At 54.5% G+C, this 23,533-nt stretch overlaps 9 protein-coding genes across 9 annotated transcripts; 3 read left to right on the forward strand and 6 right to left on the reverse strand.

Moving 5' to 3' along the window:
- Nucleotides 1-247: 247 nt before the first annotated feature.
- Nucleotides 248-781, forward strand: N7459_004080 (uncharacterized protein; the record flags this gene model as incomplete). The annotated part of the gene is made up of 3 exons (XM_056943264.1): nt 248-376; nt 443-673; nt 728-781. 3 exons carry the CDS (start codon nt 248-250, stop codon nt 779-781), a joined length of 414 nt encoding a protein of 137 aa, XP_056800147.1.
- A 2,170-nt stretch (nt 782-2,951) lies between these two features.
- N7459_004081 (uncharacterized protein) lies at nt 2,952-3,227 on the reverse strand (the record flags this gene model as incomplete). Its single annotated transcript, XM_056943265.1, has 1 exon — nt 2,952-3,227. One exon carries the CDS (start codon nt 3,225-3,227, stop codon nt 2,952-2,954), a length of 276 nt encoding a protein of 91 aa, XP_056800148.1.
- Nucleotides 3,228-3,422: 195 nt separating this feature from the next.
- Nucleotides 3,423-4,187, reverse strand: N7459_004082 (uncharacterized protein; the record flags this gene model as incomplete). Its single annotated transcript, XM_056943266.1, has 2 exons — nt 3,423-3,863; nt 3,972-4,187. The coding sequence occupies 2 exons, from the start codon at nt 4,185-4,187 to the stop codon at nt 3,423-3,425; spliced, it is 657 nt and encodes a 218-aa protein (XP_056800149.1).
- Nucleotides 4,188-4,703: 516 nt separating this feature from the next.
- Nucleotides 4,704-6,854, forward strand: N7459_004083 (bromodomain-containing protein; the record flags this gene model as incomplete). The annotated part of the gene is made up of 5 exons (XM_056943267.1): nt 4,704-4,723; nt 4,835-5,063; nt 5,346-5,514; nt 5,597-5,751; nt 5,802-6,854. The coding sequence occupies 5 exons, from the start codon at nt 4,704-4,706 to the stop codon at nt 6,852-6,854; spliced, it is 1,626 nt and encodes a 541-aa protein (XP_056800150.1).
- Nucleotides 6,855-7,324: 470 nt separating this feature from the next.
- On the reverse strand, nt 7,325-12,268 carry N7459_004084 (aminophospholipid-translocating P4-type ATPase DNF3; the record flags this gene model as incomplete). Its single annotated transcript, XM_056943268.1, has 1 exon — nt 7,325-12,268. One exon carries the CDS (start codon nt 12,266-12,268, stop codon nt 7,325-7,327), a length of 4,944 nt encoding a protein of 1,647 aa, XP_056800151.1.
- Nucleotides 12,269-13,471: 1,203 nt separating this feature from the next.
- Nucleotides 13,472-15,404, reverse strand: rfeF (uncharacterized protein; the record flags this gene model as incomplete). The annotated part of the gene is made up of 4 exons (XM_056943269.1): nt 13,472-13,870; nt 13,927-13,994; nt 14,051-14,912; nt 15,030-15,404. 4 exons carry the CDS (start codon nt 15,402-15,404, stop codon nt 13,472-13,474), a joined length of 1,704 nt encoding a protein of 567 aa, XP_056800152.1.
- A 1,533-nt stretch (nt 15,405-16,937) lies between these two features.
- N7459_004086 (Gfo/Idh/MocA family protein) lies at nt 16,938-18,212 on the forward strand (the record flags this gene model as incomplete). The annotated part of the gene is made up of 1 exon (XM_056943270.1): nt 16,938-18,212. One exon carries the CDS (start codon nt 16,938-16,940, stop codon nt 18,210-18,212), a length of 1,275 nt encoding a protein of 424 aa, XP_056800153.1.
- Nucleotides 18,213-18,498: 286 nt separating this feature from the next.
- N7459_004087 (signal recognition particle subunit SRP72) lies at nt 18,499-20,614 on the reverse strand (the record flags this gene model as incomplete). Its single annotated transcript, XM_056943271.1, has 4 exons — nt 18,499-19,708; nt 19,766-19,910; nt 19,963-20,236; nt 20,294-20,614. The coding sequence occupies 4 exons, from the start codon at nt 20,612-20,614 to the stop codon at nt 18,499-18,501; spliced, it is 1,950 nt and encodes a 649-aa protein (XP_056800154.1).
- A 574-nt stretch (nt 20,615-21,188) lies between these two features.
- N7459_004088 (phosphotransferase enzyme family protein) lies at nt 21,189-22,398 on the reverse strand (the record flags this gene model as incomplete). The annotated part of the gene is made up of 2 exons (XM_056943272.1): nt 21,189-22,099; nt 22,155-22,398. 2 exons carry the CDS (start codon nt 22,396-22,398, stop codon nt 21,189-21,191), a joined length of 1,155 nt encoding a protein of 384 aa, XP_056800155.1.
- Between the last annotated feature and the right edge of the window lie 1,135 nt (nt 22,399-23,533).

The following is a 23,533-nucleotide window of genomic DNA, read 5'->3' on the forward strand; positions in this document are numbered from 1 at the left end:
GGTGTTGGGCAGACCAGCGAGACATCTTACCCAGATCCCTGAGACGGGGCGAATCACTGCTGCTGGACCATGGTTTCCTTCGAAATGGATTGACTGCCCAGCAGGAGACCTCAAATTCAGCGCCTGGGAATAAATAGCCCAGTGCCTCCCCTCGGGAGTTGTCACCACAGACCACATCGCATTCACTGGAGCACATTTGCAAATCTACATACCTGCATATTGACCTATTTGTTCATTCTTGACCATCATGAAGCTCAACCTCTCACTTGTTGCATTCGCCAGTGTCGCTCTGGCACAGGGGGCTGACATCGGACTCCCTACAAAGGGCCAGACTGTTCCTGCAGGCCAGGACGTAATTGTCCAGGTTCAGCGTGTTGTAAGCTTTGTTTGACGGGTTGGATATTCTGAAGATGCATTTTTTTTCGTCTGACCCGATTCCCAGGATACCTTGACCAACTCCAACGAACTGGCTGTCGCCATTGGTATTTCGTCGTGCGCCAAGGGCTGCTTATCGGCCATGAAGGACATGGGCACTCTTCTGTTCAACGGGACATTCGAACCCGCGTTTCACGAAGCTGGCCCTCCTCCGTACCAGAACTACTCGGTCACCATTCCTTCTGATTTTACTAAGGGCGCTGCCCAGATCAACGTGGCGCACGCCACACTGGTTGGGGTGAGTGCTCCGCGTTTACATGGTGAACATCTCCAAATACTGATTGATTCATAGGCTCTCCTGTACCCCATGATCGAGGGACTGAATCAGTCTATCATTGTCACTTAAATGGACGTCACTCATCTCTCTTTCGAGCGTTAGGTGGGCTTTGAGCGGTCTGGGTCCCAACTCTTACTACGGATTTGTATATTTTGTGATTTCTGTACTTCTTGTTTACGTTCGTTGGAAATAGTCTGCATATACAAATTGAAACGGCAATGATGCATGCATATTTGGGTCCAGTCAATTCTTCTGCATTTAGACTTTGAGGACAATACCGGGTGCACTCCAAGTAACTCCCTAGTCTTCGAACTACTATGCTTAATTTGACATACTCTGGTCGTTTCCAAAAGAAGATCTCGAGGAATTATTTGAATCGTTCAAAGAAAGCAGATCGTTTTCAAACATTGTGATAAAGGCTAAATCATCCAGTAGGCATGGGTTTTTCGGCCATGCATTAACGTCATAACGATTTTTTCGACGTCACTCAAAGAACCCTTGGGCCTTCAACTTGTTTGCCTGGGCTATATATGATATTTCATAGGTAATGATTGCTACTCTGTGCGAAAGACATGATACCTCAGGCCTCCCTCCTTCAGCAACTATTTAAGCGCTGCTCTCCCTCTCTCCCTGTTGTTGATTATCATCACTATCAACCATCAACCATCAAAATCCTCATCGACCATTCTTTTCTGCGAGCCATATATAATACCTTGGCCTACAGATCCACTAGTTTGTCCACGACTCACCTCCCTCACTGCTTAATCGCCGAGCAACTCCCAGCGCAAGAGAACAGCTGGCTATAATGAAGTACCTCTTTCCCAATCCGCATTCTCATTGCCACCATTCTCGACAGCACTCTGTCATTTGGTACGTCCTTCAACAAGCATAAACTCGTGGATCTACTGTTTATTCTGACTGTCATCTGCATAAAAGATCCTAAAATACTTACCATCCTCTCCAGCATCAACCTCCCCCACCTGCTCATTATCCTTCCCTGTTCGTCCTGTTCAACCTCTCCTTAAATTTACGCAAAGTCGGTCCTCCCCTTGAGCTGGAGAGAGATGTAATGACTGATCCTTTCTCAACAGGGACAGTCTCCAGAAAAGACATAATTTCCCAGTATCAACCATGTCTGATAAGACCATAAAGAATTCGGCGGTCTCTTGAAGGCGTCTGGAACTCGATCCTGTTACCAGGGGCCCACGACATGGGCAGAAAAGTTCATTATGGAGGGATAAAGCTCAGTAATAGGCCAACGAGGCTTGCGCTCATTATAAATCCACCACCATCCTATCGCCGGTGTCAACTCGCGCAGCGCATTTTTTACCAACTATGAGCTCGGACAAACACTGCGGATCGGTCAGGACGTCGTGCCGATCAGTGCATGTCGACTTCAGGTTATATTCATAATATTCATTTCACAGCCCATTCCACAGATTTAGGGCCTTCGTCTTTGTTTCCAGGACGAGCACGATGGCCTGGTCGGTCATCTACTTCCACCGACAATGTGCCCGCTATATAATTTAGACGCCCGTGGTCGTCTATAGGATGCTCTGCGCAGCCACTCATCGCCCTGGGAAGCTACATTTGGACCTGCATAGCCAGCAAAGAGAATCTAGTTGGTGTGACATGGTGTGTCAATGCCTTGGAAGGACTCCAGCTGCGGTGGAAGAATGACCGGCTGTATCTAGGAGATCAGCCCATGCATCGTTCACGCGGTGAAGAATGTTATGGATATTTCCCCGCGCATATTTCATGCAATCTTGAAGCGAGATACATTGTCATCTGAGTTGTCGCAATAGAGAGTCTCTATTCTCCTCCTCATCGGGGAATGGATGAGGTATCAATTCCGTGCAATACAGCTCGTCGATAGCATTGTAAATCACCATATCGTCTATTCATTCACAGGGCACAGCCATCCATGGCTGCTTTTTTCCATGCGTAAGAACCTCACCGGCCATTCTGATATCGACGAAGTTTTCGCTCGTCCTGCCAGTAAGTGACAGTAGTCTGAAGCCCTAATGGCCATGAGCGACATCACCAACGACCCTTTAGGTCTCGGGATTCTTTTATTGGGTGCCAGTGGCGCTTTGCAGTGAGCTACGCCACTGCGAGAAGCCGAGATAGCCAGGCTAGTCGAGATTAGGCTCAGCCACCCGAATCAGTACGATCGAAGAATGATTGCAGGGCGAGCCGTCGACGGAGCGGGACAAGATGCGGATTGGACAGCTCGACCTCACTTCTTTTCTTCCACGCCGAATCCTGCACGGCAACCAACTCCACGAATCGCCCCATGGAACCACAATGCTGGCACGGTTGCAGTCCACACGCTGACAGCGGAGACAGCGGACACTGCGGGAGACGCAGATTTCAGTGGCCGCGAGTCCGCGCTCGATCCACAGATCGTGGCTAGCGCGATCGAGTCCCATTCCACTAGTTCCCTCTTGCCTGCCGTCAACCGGGCCGAAGTGACATTTCGCAGTTTCGTGTCGGCGGTCCCTCGAGAGTTCATTGTTCAAAAGGGAATAACTGGAGGCAGTACATCAAATCTCGGTTTTCAGGACTCTCATCATCGTGTCCGAGTTCATACGCGTACATCAAACACTATGCATTGTGCATCATACATCAAACGAGGAATGTCTTCCTTTATTTTCCTCGTCTCCACCATCCACCAGCGCCAGAGACAGGAATGAGATTTCATTTTCCATCACGACTCCGCCATCACTCGCTTGAGCCGGACCTCCAGCCCCTGCGCGCCTGGCGGTAGATCGGCTCCATCGTCATTCTGGTCGAAATACAATCGCCAGACCCCCCGGCCGTTGTCAATCCCGAGCTCGTGCTCCGCCTGTGCTTCGATCTCATCCTGCGGTAAACGCACCGCCAGCCACCCCTCCCACCCCTCCAACGTCACGTACTGCTCGTCCTTGGACCAGTCAAAGGGCCCACAGACGTGGCCCTCGCTGTCGGGGCGCCCGCCCCAGCGCATCTCGTGCGTGTTGGCGTCCAGAAACACCCAGCGGAGGGTCGGGGTCCCCTCGCCACTGACCGTCACCATGCCGGCCGTGTTGTTGGGTGCAAAGTCCGGGTGCGTGTAGAAGCCGCCATTGAACGGCACCATCGTGTACGCAGGTTGCTTGGTGATATAGAGCTAAGCCGAGGCGCGCGCGCATTGGTCAGTCCCAGCTCTACAACGGTGCAGCTCGTCGCATCGTGACGAAACGCTCGCCCGCGGTGTCTGCTGCATGACGCAACTTACTTTTCCGTCCAGACCCACCTGGACTGTTGCATTGTGAACCTGTTCGCGCAGCTCCGACGTGCCCTGGTTCAGGGAGCAGGTGGCCACTAGATGGCTGCGCTGCTTGCGTGCCGTGTTCCGCCGGTTCTCCTCCTGCTCTCGGCTACCCTGAGTCGCCTCGTTGAGACCAATCATGGTCGGCAGCATGGCCGACATCATGACCACCCCCAACACCATGGCGAGGTATCAAAAGACGCAGAAGGAGGGGAAGACGCACGGGGAAGACGCAGGTACGATCTTCTCCGGGTGTTATGTGGTGCGAGGGGGAGATATCGTGGGCCCCCGGCGTATCACAGCTACAAATACAGAGCTTCCAGCCCAGCAGTGGAGAACCACCCGGCGGCACCGTGAATGGATACGACCAAAGGGCACGAAGCCCACTTTGCCCCCATATATTGCATCACGATTTCTGCAACTGAACAAACCGAGTTGGATAAACTACAACATAGACTTCCGTGGTACACCGACGGATCTAGCCACGCAGATCGCCGAACCTACTTCAGCTCGAATGGCAGATGCTAGCTGGAAAAGTCGCAATAGTTGCTACTTGTTGAATAAACCAGCTGGATTCCGACCCATATAAGTATTTTTTCTACATCACCCCCGTACTTGCCCCGTACTTCTCTGCTTTCATTATTTTCCCTACTCGTCCAATTCCTTCAACCGCCTCCCCGAACTACATATTTCTACACCATGTCCGACCCTTCTACCAGGTATCTCACCCAACTCCTCCCATTGCTCCTCCCCATCTCGATCCTGCTCTAGCCACCTGGTTATCTACTTCGCCTCCAAACCCAGTGCTAACTCTCCTCTCCAATCCATAGTGCCACTGCTACTGAGCCGCGCCCTACCGGTGGCCGCAAGGCCAACCGTGTCGACGAGGGGCTCCCCGTGGTCGGCGACAAGGCCGCCGGCATCGTGCCCACCAGCGGCCTGCAGACCCCCGGTGAGACCAAGGGCAGCGATGAGAAGGAGAGCTTGAAGATCAAGATCCATCTGAACATCCACGCCAAGGTGCGTCTGGATCTGGATGCGCAGATCTACGGCGACGTGGTAATTGGCCTGCTGTAAATGGCTGAAATGGGTGAGTAGCGACTGATGTCAATTGGCATGTAGATGCCTAATTCGTAATTGCAGGAATGCAACCTTGACTCCCGGGTTAGACGACTTAGGTCATCTCGTCTTTACGACACTATTGGTCCCAGGGATAGTTACGAATGTATATACATGCAATGAATTTGAGATTATCGATTTTTGACTATGAAAAGTCCGGCGCATTCTATGCGAAATCCACGACGTCCCGCAGGACAAGTGAATAGACCGATATATACTTAGGTGTCAAGCAAACGCCGTATGATCTCTATGAGGTGGTACTACGGCTTCCTCAACTCGCGCTCGCGCACGCACACGACATGTCTGCAGAGACACAAAGTACTTCGATGGAAAAGCACTTTTGCCGATTCGCGGTATCAGCTGACATGGGTCCAGACCGCAACCATTAGAAGTAAGCTGATCCCCCTTTCTCGACGCGTCCCCCCCACTTGCCGAATCAAAGATGAAATACACAGACCTGCAATCACTTATAGTCGACAGCGGGGAAGGTCTCCACGCAAAGCGCACAGCTCTGGAAGAACCGTCTACTCCCCAGGCCGCCAAAAGAACCAAGAGCTCCCACGACGGGTCGAGAGAACCAGATGTCGGAATTCCAGCTGCCATCCGGCTAGTTCCGTTCCCCGAGAAGGTAGGCTGCAATCCTTTGCTTGCTAAGAAATACTCTAAACGGCCTTATAGCCGGCCGTCTTAGAAGAACGAAATGGCGACATCGAATTCCGAGTAGTCAACAACGACGGATCCAGAGAGAGCATGATCATCCTCACAGGCCTCAAGTGCCTGTTCCAGAAGCAACTCCCGAAAATGCCCAAAGACTACATCGCACGACTCGTCTACGACCGGGCCCATCTCTCCATGGCCATTGTCAAAATGCCGCTGGAGGTCATCGGCGGAATAACCTTCCGCGCATTCGGAGACCGCCAGTTTGCCGAAATCGTATTCTGCGCAGTCTCGTCTCACCAGCAGGTCAAAGGGTACGGAGCACATCTCATGGCCCACTTGAAGGATTATGTCCGGGCCACATCCCCCGTGATGCATTTTCTGACCTATGCCGATAATTATGCAACGGGATATTTTCAGAAGCAAGGGTTTACCAAGGAAATCACCCTCGATAACGCGATTTGGATGGGGTATATCAAAGATTATGAAGGGGGGACGCTGATGCAATGCTCTATGCTTCCCCGGATCCGGTATCTCGAAGTTGGCCGTATGCTTCTTAAGCAGAGGGAAACCGTGCGGGCCAAGATGCATACTTTGAGCAGAAACCATATCATCCATCCGCCGCCCCAGCAATGGGCGGATGGTGTTATTACCCCAATTGACCCGCTCTCTATTCCTGCGATCCGGGCCACTGGCTGGTCTCCGGGCATGGATGAGTTAGCACGGCAACCACGCCACGGGCTGCACTTCAACGAACTTCGACGGTTTTTGAACCAAATTCAGAACCACAAGCAGGCATGGCCTTTCCTGACTCCGGTGAACAAGGACGAGGTCCCTGACTACTACAATGTCATCACATCCCCAATGGATCTGTCAACGATGGAAGAAAGGTTGGAGCAGGACTGTTACACTGCTCCGAAAGAGCTCGTTAGCGACCTCAAGTTGATTTTTAGTAATTGTCGGCAGTACAATGACGCAACCACAGTTTACGCCAAGTGTGCAGGCCAGTTGGAGAAGTACATGTGGAAGCTCATTAGGGAAATTCCAGAGTGGTTTGATTTACTCGAAGAATAATTGATAATAATATATCGGTGACATGGAACAGTGGTAAGGAATCCTGTACAGCGACCATCTACTTCTACTGGAAACAGATGGACACGGGATAAAGCCTCGAATCGGGCTGTGAATACCACGCAGGCAGCATTATATACTTCTGCAAAACCCGCAAAAACAAATCAAAGCTGCTCAAAAAACACCAATCACACTTTCACTAACGTCGGGGTATCATAGTCTGACGAGACTGTGCATGCGAGAAAAGGAGAGAAAAGCACCAACGCCTTTTGAGGGCCCGTCCGATGAGATCGGAGTGGGCGGACACGTGGAAGATGGTATAAAGCACAGAAACCAGACGCTATGAGGGAGGGACGAGAAGAGCTGAAAAAAGGGGGAAAGAGAAAAGAGAAAAGAGAAAAGAAAATAGCAAACAGCCACATATACAGAATCTATACACAACACCGCTCTAAAACATAAACATGAGACGTGACTCATTTCAGCTGGCCGCGGCGGATGGAGCCGAAGCCTTTGCTGAATAGTTCGTGGATCTCGACAGAGCGGCGGGGAGCACACGTTCCTTCTGAAGAGGTCTGTTCTGCCTCCGCGGTGACGGAAGCGTTGCGATGTGCGGCGCTGCCGGAGTGGCTCACAGTCGCGCTGACACTAGAGTAGCCTTCCAGTTCAATTTCGTTGGTGATGGGCTTGGTCTCGGTCATGACGCGCGGACGGGCGAGCAGTTCCTGGACATGGCGCTCGCGGGCTTCGGTGTCGGCGGCCTCGCGGGCGAGCTCGAAGCTGGACTTTTTGGTGCCGTGGGCCCAGCCCTGTTGTAGTTCGGACGCCGCAGCCTCTTCAAAGCGCTTGCGGATGTCGAGGTCTTGCTCGTATTCCTGGAATATGTCGACGTCGGTGGGGAAGAACAAGGCACGAAGGGTGCTGACGGTGAGCTCGAAGAGAAGCACAGAGGCAACGGAGATCAAGAGAACAACCCAGAAGAGGAGGTTATCACCGGCGTGATGTAGGAAGTTACCCGGGACATCGTAGACACCCTTGCCGGATTCGAGTTTGTAGCGTTGTGAGAGGATCATGTTCCACAAGAACCAGCCACCGACCGAGATGATGATGACGGCGAGAGACAAGTAGGTCTTGTTGTGGACTTCCAGAAGCTGAAGCTTGAAGTTGATGACCGTCACACAGGCCGAGAAAGTGAGCAGACCCAGAGCAAAGGTGTCAATATCGCTGGGGTTGATCTGGATCATGCCATACAAGCCATACATGGTGAAGAAGATGATCATTGCCTCACAGGTGGCCATGAAAGTCCAGCCTAGATACAACCGAATGTTAAAGCCCCCGTTGCGCTGACCCTTGGTGTAGAGTTCCGGAACAGCCAGGAGTGTTGACGCAGCCAGGTCCTTGGTAAAGATACCCAGGAAGATCACAGCAAGTGAGGTGAAGAGTGTATTGAACATACTCAGACTCCACGACTCATACAGACTGGTGCCAGTATACCCATTCCAGCGCTGGTACAGCGCCTGCGTGAGGTAGAAGAGCATCTCCTTCCAGAATGTACCGAGGGTGTACTTGCACGCCCGCATGTAGTTCCACCGGCCATGGACTAGCAACAACTTGAGCAGGAATCGGAATTGGGCAATCGAATAGTCCGAGATACGAGCAGCCTGGAGACCTTCCTTGCCGGTGATACCGATACCGACATGCGCCTCTTGGATCATGGCAATATCATTGGCACCATCTCCAATAGCGAGAGTGATGGCGTCGTCGACATGCGTGCGAATCGACTTGACCAAGAATGCCTTCTGCTTGGGGCTAGCGCGGCAGCAAATGACCGAGTCTGCGCGAATGGCCAGTTGGAAGAAACGCTTTCGCATAACTTCATCCGCTTCGATAGTCGACAGAGTTTGACCGTCTACCGCAACCACAGAATGAGCGATACGACCGCGCATGATATCGGTGGTCAATGAGACAATGGTCTGCTCAACATCGCCGTTTTCGTGATCCAGGACGGTAAGAGTCGAGTAATCCTTGACCAGACGGCAGGAATGGCCGACATTGATAGCCGTCTCGCGCTTATCGCCCGTCAACATCCACATCTTGATATTCGCTCGACGGAGCTTGTCGATGGCCTCCGGAACACCCTTCTGCAGCTTGTCTTCGATAGCAGTGGCACCAGTCAGTTCTAGCTGCTGCTCGATCTGCTCACCGACCTGTTCGATCTTCTCTTGTCGATCAACGATGCTGGTGCTAGCCTCGTGGAACGCGGTCTTCCAGGTCTGGTAAGACGTCTCCTCTACGTATCGATGTCCATAAAGTAGGGTCCGCAGTCCGTCCGTGGCAAAGTCATTCAGGTGCTGGAAGCAACGCTCGAAAATGGCAGCTTCGTTGACCACCAGCGCCTCTTCCACCAAATCTTCATCCTCTTCGCCGTTTGTGGAGCTTCCCGAGTCCGAAATCGCAAGCGAGTGGCGAGCCATCTGCGCCGATGGCCGAGGGCTGTAGTACTCATTACCAGCCTCCCGGTTGAGGATTCCACCATCAGTCTCCCTATCACGCAGCCAGACATCAATGCTGTCTCGGAGGGTCGACGCATGATGGCCGGACACTGAGGACCGCCGGCGACTGAAGCTGGGTCGGCTGAAGCTGCTCCGAACTCCGCTGTCTCTCCGAGATTGGTATTCGCTGTTGCGTCGGATGACCTGGTTTGCCTCGGCAGCCTTGCGCTTGCTCACGCGACGCTCAATTTCAGCGGCCTTTTCCTGCGCCAGCTCAGTTCGCTTGAGCAGACGCATGAGCGTGGTGTCGGCACCCTTGCAGAACAGACAAATGCGCTGATCCGGCATACGAACCACAACCGACATACGCTTCCGTGCGCTTGAAAATTCAATCACATCCATAACTTCGTAGACTTCATCGCTGGCCGCCTCGTCGGGGCCGTTGGGGTATGTACGGATCGTCAAGGTGGTCGCCTGGCGATCCATCACCAGGTATCCAAGCTCTTGAGCCGCCATAACTAGGGCAAGCTCATCCGGCGAAGCAGCCTGGAAGGAGACGGAGCCATTTTCATCTTTCTCGGGGATGCAAGTGTGGCAAAGAGCCATGGCGAGAATAAACAGCTTCGCCTTCCGGGCGAAGATAGTGTACGGCTTGCGCTGGATGTACTCGAGCATCTCGGTGGTACGGCAAGGAGAAGCACGACCAAAGCGGCGCAGTGGGTCGTGGCTAGCAGAAACATTCGACGGGCGAAAGGACATCCGGGCTTCTGAAACGTTGGACTTCCTAGCAGCTTTCTTGCCTTTCATGCTCCGCTTCTTGTGGATGAGCTTCTCGCCCTCACGGGCAGCTTCCACCTGAAGATCCAAGTCATGCAACCACGCCGTGCCAGCAACACTCATCTTACGGAAGCGCATCGTGTTGTTCGTCAAGGTGCCGGTCTTGTCGGAAAAGATGTAACTCACCTGACCCAGCTCTTCGTTGATAGTAGAAGTACGAGCTTCGAGTGGGGTGTCAGTTTCGGGGTCGTACATGTCGATGTCGTTCAGCAGTAACATCTGAACGACCTTCACAATCTCCATGCTGACATACAGCGAGATGGGGATCATGGTATTGAACATGATAATAAACGAAGTGAAGATCGGGCCGTAGTCCACGCTTGCATCCGTAAGATACCACGAGAATTTTTCGACGTCTTGCGACCAGTACTTGTAGGCTACTGTGCATACAACAGCCAAGATGACCACCAGGACAACAATCAGCATCACAACGCGGTTGACCTTGGCTTGCAGCGCGGGCTTCTTGATCCGTGGGTTCTTGTTGGCGTTCATACGAATCTTGCACTCTTCACCGGTATAGATCACCATGCCCAGAGCACGGTCGGTGTTGCGCAGGATACTTCCGCGGTAGACGATCTCGTTGTTCGTCAAGGGCACTTTCTCTTGGGCGTTGACGGTGACGTGGCCGTCAAATTTGTAGAGGTCAAGGTTAGGATCTTCCACGACGAAATGTATGGAGTTGCTCATGATATCCTCCACCGTGGAGCACACCTTGGCCACGGGCTGGCAAGGTTGCTTGTTCTTCAAGTTGGTCTCCCCGTCCAGAGCCATGGTCTCAATATAGGCCACCCCGTTAGGGCCATTCGCATGTAGGAGCGCAAAATCCGCAGGAACGGGTTGGTCTCGCCCGAGCTTGATGACATCTCCAACCCGGATATCCTTCCACTTGATCTCTACCCAGTCATGCGAGCCGCTCGCCACAGAGGAAGCGTCTGCCGGCACACCCTGGCCAGGGCGAAGCACGGACGCAAACCGATTATTCTCTTCTTTATCCAGGCGATACCGACGCCAGTCGTCAAACCCTTCCTTGCCCATGGAGATGCCGACGAAAATCAAAAGCGGAACGATGGTAGTAAAAGTTCCCGTCGTACTCAGACCCGGGATCATCTGCAGAATAGCCACCACCAAGAAGTAGAAATTGGCCAGTTTGGTAAACTGCGCAAACAACTGACGGGGAAAGAAACTCCAGAAGCTGTAGCGACTAGAGCGAATCCAATTGCCAATATAAGCCTTTCCAGTCCGCTCGTCAACCAGTGTCTCCACCAGGGATGGGTTGAGATCGATATGACGGCCATCATTGGAGGGCGGAATATCTTTGATGCGCAGGACGAAGTTCCGGATCGTAGTCAAAATGCTTTCAATGCGGGTGAATATCACTGCAGTGGCCGCCTTCCGCTGGAGCCAGTGGTCATGCGCCACGGACATGTAGTAATCCTTCTTGCCGCGCTCCGAAAGTTCGGACGAGATGTATGTCGCCGAGTCTTCCTTGTAGGTGGATTCGACGGTCGCGGTCGGGGCAGCAGCCAGCTCATTGTTCTCCTCCACAGGACTTGGCGCGCTCGGAATCAGGACGGCAGGCTCGGGCTTGGGAATATCCTCCCGCGGTGGGCTGATCGGGCTGAGTGGGCTCCCGGTCTCTGCGATTTCCGCAGCAGCAGAATCATCCTGGTCCGATTGTGTCTGAATATTCTTGTTGAAGATTGAGCGGCGGAGCGAGTAACCACGGTTGCGCGATCGCGAGCGACCGGCGGATTCAGGGCTCTGCGGGGAGATTGGCGAGAGCGTGGCATTGGGAGCGGTACTGGGCGAGAGAGGTGAGGTCGGAGAGCGAGCCGGAGAGCGAACGGAGGGCGGCGCCAGTGCCGTGTTGATAGTCAGGCCGCGCGAGCTCGGACGGCGGTCCCAGGTTGACCTGCGCTGCTCGTCGGCGGAGGGAGGTTCGAGGTCGGTTGAGAAGCGCACATGGTACTGTTGGGAGGCGCGGCGACCCGAGTCGGACGTTGTGCGCGTCGAAGCGAGGGAGGGCCGTCTCACGAGGTCGTTGTTCTCTGGCTGATGGCCATTGGGCGAAGTCTCGTCATGGTTGGCCATGGCGGGAGGAATGCTGGACCGGCTCGTGCAGGCGCAGATCGAGCCTGACCGATCTGAGCCCTAATCGAGGAGGGGCTTCCTCGTCTCTTCTTGTGTGTTTCCTGTCACTGAGAATGAATGAAGTGAAGCGATCGAACCACCAAACGCTCAGGAAAGGCAAGTCATTCTTTCTTCTTTCACCGCGTTGCCGGAGGGGTGGTGCAAAGGGCCGCAAACGAGAGTAGGCCCGACGCAAGGACGAACAAAGGGCGCAGTCAAGGCGCAGTCTAGGACGCCGTCAACGGAGAGCGATGGGAGAAGGTGGCATCGAAGGCAAAAAGGCGAACAGCAGATGTTGACAGGTTGGGAGGCAACGTAGACCGGATGCGGCAAGATGCCCGAAGCGGTCTAGTGTTCGGACAGAGGCGAGACGAAGCGAAATCGAGACGAAGCGACTGTGGGGTTGGGGAGTTGAGGATCAAATTTGGGGAAGAGGAGATTAAAGATGTCAGCGATTAGAGATGTACGCGCAAGCGTGGGTGGATGGATGCATCCATGTCCATGTATAGGAACCATGTGTGGACCAATTGTCCACCGCGTGCGACAGGCACTCCGCCACGCCGTGACTGCAGGTGCGTCAAGCCTACAAGTGGGCGAAGCCACCACCGCAAGCGTCGGTGTTCAGCCCCCAGCACCCATCACTATTATTGGCGCAATGCCCCATTGGCCACCCAACCCTATCTTGCTAGCGGATCCGTTACTTTTAGTTCCAGAAAAACCTAGGTGGCAACTTAATTCTAGGCACCGCAATTCGCAATTCAGGTACTCGAGACTCGTGGGTACAGAGCGATAAGAATTTCTGACACGATCCTAGCAGCAGTGACCATGTCCGTATCTCTACATCCTATACAGGACATAGTCTACCACGAACTCTACCACAAACGCGCGAGACCTCCCAATTTCTGTAGTGGAGGCAGCGCTGGTCGCTAGTCTCGAGTCTACTTGGCGCTCCATCTGGGCCCAGCAATGGGCAACGGGCACCCGTGGGGGGCCTGAGATCGTTCCAAACTTGAGATTCCATGTCACGGCGGAGTAAAAGATAGGCCTACAATTTCCATTTTAATTGCGCGCGAGATACTCCTCTCCCTAAAAGCCATAGTGGAGATCCATCGATGTTCCAGAACACGCCAAGAAGCTCGTGGTTGCTTACGTCATGCCCCATGCTCAGTAGCGGCGCGGTGGTGGTGGCGGCTGGGAATGACCTCCGTACGCCCCGGGCGGCGGATATGCGCCGATGGGAGGGTGCGGTGACCCTCCGCCATATCCGTAGGGCTGTTGGCCATACACTGGCCCGCGGCTGGCACCTGGATAGGAGGGCTGCTGCTGCTGCTGTTGATGTTGCGGTGGAAGGGCCTGGTACCCAGATTGTGGAGCATAGCCTCCGGCTGGGGGATACCCCGTGGGTGGGGTAGCGTAAGGTGCAGGCTGGCCAGAGCCTGGCGGCGGTTGGTTATATCCACCGTACGGGGGCTGTGGAGGCTGTCCACCGCTGGCACGTCCAGCGGCCTTCTCGTCCTTGGTGTCGTACGAGGAGTCAATGGCACCAAGCATGAGTTTCGCGCACTGTCAAGACGAGAATGTCAGCTCAGTGGTCGGCTTTGATGTGGAGGGTAACTCACCCAAAGTTCCCGAGTCAGATGGACGGGAGGGTTAGCTCGCGACATCTCGTCCTGCTCAACCTCAAAGTCTGCACGAACTCATTAGCCCCAAAGCAACCGCGAAACAAAGTTGGCCACCACTTACTCGAAGTGCAGTCGATCAACTGGCCGATTTGAGGGTCCTCGTCGAGGTCGGAGAGGAAATCGCGTGCGCGCTGATCATTCCCCACCTGCGAGAATTGGAAGGAGACGGCGCCACGGCCATACCGCGTGCGCGACGTCTCGTCAACGGCGTAGCGGATGACATCGCCCACCGTGCTGTGAGCCTCGCCGGCTGGCTGGCCGTCGGTGATCGTGATCACCAACACGGGCTTGTCGAGACGGTTGGCCCGAGCGGGCCCCACGACCATGGGGTCAATCACCTTGTTACGCAGGCTGGTGCCCAGCGGGGTGAGACCGGAGAAACGAACCCGGTTCACCAGCGCGTTCACGTCGTCGGCGCTGCGGATGCCATCCGCGCTCTCCATCGAGTTCATGAATCGCACCGAGATGCCATCCTGGTCGAATGTCGAGGCCGCCGTGGCCACAATACCGAGAATCTGTCGCAGCTGGTCCTTGCGCAATCCTCTTTCTTCAAACTCGATAGAGCCACTGTCGTCGACGTAGAGGATCACGTCGAACAATGAGAGCTTCATCACGTCGGTGGCCACCTCCATGGGTACAGACCACTCTGCCATCAGGCGGTTGAGCCGGCCAGGCGCGTCATTGGCCAGCGATTGGACCAGACGGTCCAGCCGTTCGGGCGGGTAGAAGCTCTGGATATTCTTCTCCTGGATGGTGCCGATCAACAGCTGGCGATACGCTGCGACTTGCTGCGGAGTCACCGGGGCCGCCTGGGGTGGAGGAGCACCCCCGGGCGGACCATACTGTCCACCGGGGGGACCAGGCGAGGGACCCGGGCGGCCTTGACCACCGGGGTACGGAGAGCTTTGGGGCGGGTAGGGGGCCTGGTTCTATCTCTCGGTCAGTTTCGCTCTTGATCAAAAGAAACGAACACGAAGACTCTCGCCAAAACGCGAAACAAAGCACAATGCAGCACAAAACATTTTGGGGCTTATCTGTACATGGGGTGGGTGCTGTCCAGGGTACGGCGGTAGTTGTCCAGGATAGGCAGGCTGCGGCCCCGGATAGGGTGACTGTTGCCCCGGATGGGGTGACAGCTGTCCTGGATAAGGAGATTGCTGTGTCGGATATGGAGGCTGCTGGCCAGGATAGGGTGAGGCCGATCCTGAGGATCCATAGGGCTGGCCCGGGGGCGGCGGCGGCGGACGTGCATAACCCTGCTGCGACGCGGGGTAAGGCGCGGGCGGCGGCGGCGGAGCTCTGGAGTAGGAGGCGCCAGGAGGCGGCGTGTTGTAGGACTGGTATGGCTGGTATTGCTGTGGTGAGCTGCCGTCTGGAGGATAGCCATAGCCCGGTTGGTGGTAGGGACCCGACATGGTGGTGGTCCAGCTAGAGCCCGAGGGGAACGCGTCGATGGAGGGGTAGGGCGAGGGTGAAGAGAGCGAGGGTGAAAAAAAAACAAAAAGGGTGGAAAGAACCAAAGAGAAAACAAGATCAGAAAGGTCACGATAGGAAGCTTACCGATCCCTGAGGTGGAGGAGGGGATCCCGGATAAGCCTGATACTGCGCCTGTTGTTGCTGAGAGAAAAGTTCACGGGTCAACACCTGTTCGCCAACACCATGACGTCGCGCAACGGGTGATCGGACTTACATATCCACCACCAGGCTGCAGCGATGCAGGCGGAGGGCCTCCCGTGTATCCTGTGGGTGGTGCACCTCCATAGCTCCCGGTATTCGCCATCTTGGGGTCTTGCGTCGGATTCTGGCTCTGAGTAGCGGCAAGCTTCGAAGCGAACTATGAAGGGTTCCCGTCAGTCTTAGCACTCACGATAAAGGTCGCGGTCGCGAGAGACTGGCACTTACACCCATTTCTGAGGACAGAACGAAGGTGAGAAGAGAAAAGGTCAGACGATGACGATGACGAATGGTCAAATAGGCCACGCCACACCAGATCGGGCCAAGGCTGAGGCGGCTGTGTAGCGTGTGGGGGACTCGGACTGGGTCAGCCTTGAGGTAGGGATCTATTACGATGGGGATAGTTTTGGCTATGACGTTGATCGTTCTCTAGAGAACAGAGAATATAGCATAGAGAATAGAAGAACGAGGATAGCTGTAAACTATACCTCTGTACACAGACTATACACCCACCCAGTACACTCGCTCTTCCCAGCGTTTGTGCCTGGCCCACTGGCTCCACTCCGCGATGCTTCTGGAAGCGCGACTATATCAACATCACGACATGTCTATCCATATACCTCGCTCGCTGTCAGTTCTTCAGTTCTCATTCCCCAAGATATGTAGTTCTACCAACTTGCTCTGCATTTCCTCTAGCCATTCACCGACTTTGCCACCCTACATCCAGCCCTGCCCACTTTCCATCCTTGCATACAATACCCCTCTAGGGAATGCAGTACAGTTTGACCAACCGCAACGTAACTATCCTCAGCGCGTTGATTCCCCAGATCGACCTTGGTCGCCCTCCGATCGGATCCACGGCTGGAGTCCGGGGAGACTTTCGACTCGGTCATCACGGCCCCCTGATTAGAGCGCTCTGATGTCACAACGCGACTGGCATGTTCCCCATCGCTGGGACGCATAGCGCTGGCTTCTCTTCACTTTTCTCTTGGGATAAGATGACTTTCTCTGCTACTGGAAAACTCGCTCCACTGATTTCCTTGTTCCAAAACCAACGTCCTCACAACTCTACGCTCTGAATACTCACACATTCACGGGCCCTTCACCCGCTGAGCTATACATTACATCTCGTCTCCTCATTCCATCCTTGCCTGAGCTCGGCCACGGCGCACATTCACCAGGAACAGACTACTACTTAGTCCAGATCTCAACTATCCCTTCCCTCAAACCCCCATCAACATAAAAAGCCGCTATCTGCAACCCCAAGCGGCATCATGTCGACCCCGGTCCTCCGCCTGGGCATCCTGGGCGCCACCGCCGCCGTCGAATCCACATTCCTCCCGGTCATCCACTCGCTCCCCGCTCACTTCTCTCTCACCATCATCTACGACCCGAATCAAGATGCAGCCCAACGCTGCCAGAGGCGATACAACATCGCCCACAGCACAGCGGCAGCAGACATCGTCCTCGCCCATCCTGAAGTAGACCTGGTCCTCAACCTCCTCCCCTTCGAATACCATGAACCATACACTATCGCCGCCCTGGAAGCAGGCAAGCACGTCATGGTCGAAGTCCCACTCAGCCTGAGCATCCAAGGTCTTCGCCGCATCCACGCCGCAACGAAGAAAGGCCTCGCAGCACGCACCACCACCACCACCACCACCGCATCCGAGCCCAAGGTCTTCATCGGGTGCGCCCGGCGCTACGCCCCCTGCTTCACAGACGTGTTCAAGCCCGAAGTCGCCCGCCTCGACCGCATCTACTACGCGCGGTGCCGCAACATCGCCGGCCCGCCGAGCATCCCCGCGCCACGGCCCAGCGCCGACAGCACCAGCGCTCCCGACGGCGTCTCCGCGCACGACACGCCCGCCGGCGTCAACGGCGTCAGCAGCGCATCCAGGTTCCACGCCCTGCTGGCCGACGTCTTCGGCGCCGAGGAGGACCTCACGCCGGACCGCGTGGCGTTCTGCCGGTTCCTGGGTAACCTGGGCTGTCACGACCTATCGGTCATGCGCGAGGCGCTGGGGTTCCCGGACGCGGTGGCCAGCGTGGCCATCACGGACCCGTTCTACTTAGCCATCTTCCACTACACGGATGACTCTGTCTCGGGCAACGGGCACCAGTTCACGGTGCTGTACGAGGCGGGCGTGGATGCGCTGCCGCGGTGCGATGCTAGTCTGACGGTGTACGGGCCGAACAGGACTGTCAGCATTGAGTATGACTTTCCCTGTCCTGGGGAAGTCGGGTGTCAGAAGGCGGTGCGGGTTGTCGTGGAGGAGGCGGAGATGGAGGAGACGAGCGAGGGGGTCGCGGATGGCAATGGTGATGGGGTGGGAGTGGTGCGTCCGCGGGTTAAACGCACTGAGACGGTGAGTAGCTGCGAGGAGACGTATGCGCGGGAGTTCCTGGCGCTGCATTCGTATCTGGTGGGGGGTGAGACGACGGCGAAGACCACTGCTGCGGATGCGCTGATCGATCTCCGGCTGTTGCATCTGATCTTTGCGCATTATGAACGGCAGTGTGGGACGATTCGGACGCCGCTGGGTTGAAGCAGGAAGGACATTGGTTCGCTGGGTTCGGCTTAGGAGGGAGATGGCTAATGCTGCTGAGAAAGCAACCAGGGATGTCGAGGGCTAGTTCTAGATATGGTTCGTTTGCTTCCAGGAGATGCAATGATAGTGGGGAATCTAAGCAGTTAAATCTGTCTTTTTGTAATTTGCGACTGGCAATGTGCTCTTCCGCACGCAGTGTAAGACCATGAACGTTCCAGAGTTTCTCGTTCCTGTCTATACAACGACATATACACTTCCAGCCGAACGCTACCCCGGCACAACACTACCGTTTGCCCTTCTTCTTATTCTTCTTCGCATTACCTCCGCCTCCACCAGAAGGCTTTTGCTGTGTCTGAGCAGAAGACTCATCTGGCTTCTCAGAGACAACGCCACCCTGCGTGCGTTCTGCGGCGCGTTGCTTGCCCTTCTTGCCCTTCGGTCGGTAAGAGGAGCGGTCACGCAGAGGCAGCCACCGCTCTGGATCGGGCTTCTTAGCAGGATCATAATCCTTGGGCAGACGCGACTTGCGCACGCGTTTTGTGGCACGGCCGTCCTTGCCCCCTGCGGCGCGCTTGCGGGCACCGGCAAAGGCGGCCGCAGCAGCAGCAGATGATGAAGCTGAAGGCATGATGCCGGCAGACTCCAGGGCAGAGAGATCAACGTCAGCGACGAGTTCACTGACCTCTGGGAGGCGGTTGAGCTGCGATTCCACCTGGGAGTAGTCCAGTGTGGCTTGCGATGCGACATAGCCAGCAATGGCAACGCGGTCGGTAGGGTCTTGCTGGTGCAGAGAGCGGAATAGCTCGCCCGCGCTAGCCAGGTCAGACCGGTTGTCTGAGTACAGCAGGGATGTCGCGGCGGCGCGGAGCAGCGACGCTGGCGGCTCGGGTTTGTTCCGCCAGTAGGAGGCGGCCTGTGCGAGAGCGGAGCGGATTTGAAGCTTGCGGCCCTCGAGCTGATACAAGGAAACAAGGACGCTCAGGAGACCGGGGTTGAAACGAGCGTCTTGATCAGTCTCAGAAAAGGACTCCTCCAGGCTGCGGAGGGATCGCTCCATAGAAGTAATCGCGGAGGTAGTATTGCCGGCATTGACGTAGAGTTGAACCACTGTCAGCAGAAGGCCCAAGTCCTTTGGTCGACGTTCCAAAAGGGGAAGAATATACTTCAGGGCCTTCTGGCCAGACTGGCCTTGCGCGTGGGCAGCAGCATTGTACACAGACTGGAGGTTTGCACTGGCTTCAGTGGACGGATAGGAACTCTGGGACAGTGCTTTCGCTGTTGACCGAATCATCCCGTCGTATTTCTGAACAAGGAGCGCCGCCGCGTGCGTGTTGCCCAGAAGAGTGTTGTTCTGAAAATCGAACAAACGATCGTTGTTGATAGCATCTGGAGTCTCGTGAAGTGACTTGTACAAGATATAGGGGTTCACCGCGGTCTGGCGGGCGAGGACGATGTTATTACGTGCGATTTTCTTGGTAGAGAGTTCGGGGATGCTAGAGTCGATGTTAGTTAAGCTCATACGACCCCTTCAATCAGCCATTTCGACTTACTCGTTCACAGCGATTTCCTGCAGAAGGGACTCCGCCTGTTCAGTCTTGCCCTGCCGGATCAAGACATAGAGGTATTGTACAGCGATGGGTAGCAACTCCGCAGCCCGGTCCTCAGGTGTGAGATCCTCCGATGTCTGGCAAATGTCTGTACAAAATCGTTAGTCGGATCCCAATGAGACAACAAGCAAGGCACCGACTCTTTGCTCGGCCAAGGAGCATCTCTCCTTCCGCGTACGCGCCCTTGGCAATATTGAAACAAGCAGCATTGTAGGACGTCTCGAATGACTCCAGGTCTTCGCGCGAAGGACGATCATGGCGCACATACTCCGACTCTCCCTTCCAATGGAGCTGCGCATCGGTGGCCCACGAGTTGATACTCAAGTCATTTTCCTCATGACCGGCAGACTCCTTATCCTGGGACAACTCTTCGTAGATCTCGGCCGCACGGCGGAATTGCTCAGCACGGTAGCGCTGTCCACGGAGAAGGTTAGCGCAAATCAGGTGTTGGTGAAGCCCAGGCCAGCGTACCACTTGAGCCTCGAGGTGGCTGGCACCTCGACTACCCTCCACCCGGGTCACAGCCTCAATGGCCTCCTCCCACTTTGCACACTTGTACAGCGCATAGGCGTGTTCCAGACCCGCCCGCTTCTTCAGGGCATCGCCTCCCGCCTCAATCACTCGCAGAGCATCTTCGTAGCGGTCCAGTTTTAATAGGGCAATGACTTTGATGTGTTGGGCGTGCAGATCGGTGGAGGACTTGGCGAGGGCCTCATTGCAAGACTGGAGCACCTCCTCATGATCGTCAATCGTTGCCCGCTGCAAGAGCGAGCTCAGCGATTGCGCAACCATGGCGGGGTTGCACGGGAAATGTGATGGTCGTGGGTCAGTCAAGTGTGTCGATGGAGACAGGAAAGAGCGATCTGGAGAAGTCGCCGTCGGCACCGTTGGACAATCGCAGAGATCTGTAGTTGATATCACCTCCACAAGACCAGAGTGTGCGGAAATGCGGTTTCCCCATTGGGAAATCCTGCGCAGAAGACTGAATGCCCCGCCGTAGTAGTCACGTGTATGTCTCCATTGACTATGCGGTGTAGGTATAACTGATTACTAATAATGTCGTCTTATGCAAGATCCCCGGGCCATTATTATGGTAACTGACTACGAGCTCTTTTTACTCCTATCGTATTCGTACGAGTTTCACTCCTAGCTGCTGCCAAGATCTTTCACTCATCACTTTTACAGTTGGAGCATGAATGACCTACAGTAAGCTCTGTTCATCACATACAATCATTCCCCCCAGGCTCATTGTACGCCGGGAACATACCTACTACTGGCGGAATGTCAGTTTATAATCTCTTCATCTCAGTTGGAATAGTCGCATTTGAGCGAAACCTTCAGAATGAACAGGTATATGTTACCCTCGTCATGGTTCGAATGGCCAATAACGCTCATACTCCGCCTTTTCCTCGTCGGTCTCAGCCAATTGCTCCAATATCTGATCTTTAATTTCGCGGAATGCAGCTTTGCTGTCGTCATATCGCTCGTGCTCAATGAAGCCTTTATCCGGCCACAAATCACCTAGTCTCTCTTTAACCGCGGCAACAAGCTCGGTTCCTGCTACCGCGCGCTCACTATCCAGCTTGATGCGCTCAATGTCTGCTTCCGAAAAGTCGAACGGAAATGGGACTTCGCTGGTGACAGCGGGCAGTTCCGCCCATGTGTCCTTCAGATCGACCAGAAGCGATTGGAAATGCGCCTCGCCGTACTCTAACATGCGGTGAGCCAGGAAAATCAGCCCATACGCTGCCGTCTTTCGGAATTCGACGACTCGATAAAGGTCTGGATTTTTGGCATGCATGAGTTTCCGCCATCCAACAAATACGTTTTGAAGAGTGTACTCGCGCACAGCGGCGGATCTTTCTTCTGGGGAAAGCCCAGACAGTTTCGGCCTTGGTGATAGATCGAGCGTCTCAGGCTCCAGGCCGTCCCAGTCTAGGAAGGCTGGATCAGGATCATGGTTGAAGAGGGGCGAGATGTGGCAAGATTGCCAGTCAATGATACCCGTGACCTTCTCGGGGTTCTGAGGGTCTACAAAGATGTTGTCATCATGTAGATCATTATGCCAGAGGCACGGTTTGGTGATGGCAGCGTCCTTCGGAATAAGGGCATCAATGATTTGACGGTACCAAGCTAAAGCCGTCAGCTTCTTCTCCGTGTCGGGTCGATAGAGCTTTGGGCCACAGAATAAGGCGGCCTGTTTTGGGGGTTTCAGTGACTGAATTGCCTTCGTCTCTCGTATTCCGACGGCGTGCAGAACCTGCGTCGGAGAGGACCCTACAGATCGATCAGCGGCTGGCGAAAATAGTATCCATGAAAATTTCCAACTTACATGGTCCCCTCTCCACATCCAGCGTTGAACGGCCCGCATCAAACCAATCTCGGCCTGTTGCCGGGCCTATAGCAAATTCCGAATCTTTGACAGCCATGCCATCCTTGACGTAGTGGCTGCCTGCTAGTGGCTGCACGTCTCTCGCATAGTATAAACTGCCGTAATGTGAGAATGAAACGCTTAGCCATTGCATCTGAAGACGTGTCACGGCAAGGAGCACTTGGAGCTTCTGAGGTAATGCCATAGTGTCCCAAACTTGGGACAGCGGAACGCCTTCGATTTTGTCCATGACGATAAATTCAGCACCGACGGGGTGAGATTCTGCGTGCGAATTCCATGTATGGACAAAAGGCGCCCGTGTGTCGAGTATTTTTCGCGCCTTCAGGCCAATTCACATTAGCAACGCCATTAACGGAGTTCAGGATAAACTTACGAAATCCATCGCCGCAACTTCACTGGCAGTAGTAAAATGTGCAACACCGGCATTGGGATTAGGTACTTTGGCTACGACTTCTCGGCCATTGTCCATAGATATCAGGAATGCTTTGTTGAACATGCCATCCGGGTACTTCTTGATAGAAACGCATTGAGCTGCGCCGACGGATTCTGCTGCGATTATTGCGAGCCTGTTCAAGTCGAACCTGATCTCTCGCTTTCGCAGATTCTCCGTCTCGTCTATGGTGAAGCGACCACGCGTAAATTTGAAGAATCCATCGTCGGAGTTCCAGTCTGACGTGGATGAGTGATGTGTAGAATCGCGTTCAAATGAGCATGCTCACCTGTTTGAGAAGAGCCCACACGGGCAGTGTAGTGAGCATCAGATAGCGTCGGGGCTGTTGAGATTGAGCGGTGCTGTTGCTTCGTGCTTGGTTTTGAACTTTGAATGTAGCACCAAAGACGAGGGGATAAGGATCGGCACATGTTTCATGAAATGTGATAGCTCTGAGGAAAGCGCCTAGCACTCGATCATGCGCACATCAGTGTGCAGTAGACCAAAAGGTCAATAGTTGTATCTATCCTAGGAAGGCAGCTTCTCTGCACGATCTGGGAGATATGATGCAGGTACCTATTGTTGACGAGTATGGGGTTAGTGGCTCCTCTGGTGTGTCGTTTGGTGTCAGTCTGGGAGACCCGGCCAATTGGAATCAAGAAGTCTGACTTGTATTCTGCCACCTGGGCAACTTAGGCGTACGCTTAACTAATCAAAACATAGAAATAGATCGACTATTAAAGCCTCTATATTTATTTCGATAGTAAATGTAAACCTCAACGCTGTTGAGGTCTACGTCTGCGGCGCTGGCAGTCACTTCTTCGATGCAACTAGTCCTGCGAGCACTCCTGCATAGCAGCATGTATGTAAAGCGAGCTACATCGGGCAA

Source organism: Penicillium hispanicum (genome assembly GCF_028827665.1).
Source record: "Penicillium hispanicum strain IBT 35686 chromosome Unknown utg000004l_segment0_segment0, whole genome shotgun sequence".
Classification (NCBI taxonomy): domain Eukaryota; kingdom Fungi; phylum Ascomycota; class Eurotiomycetes; order Eurotiales; family Aspergillaceae; genus Penicillium; species Penicillium hispanicum.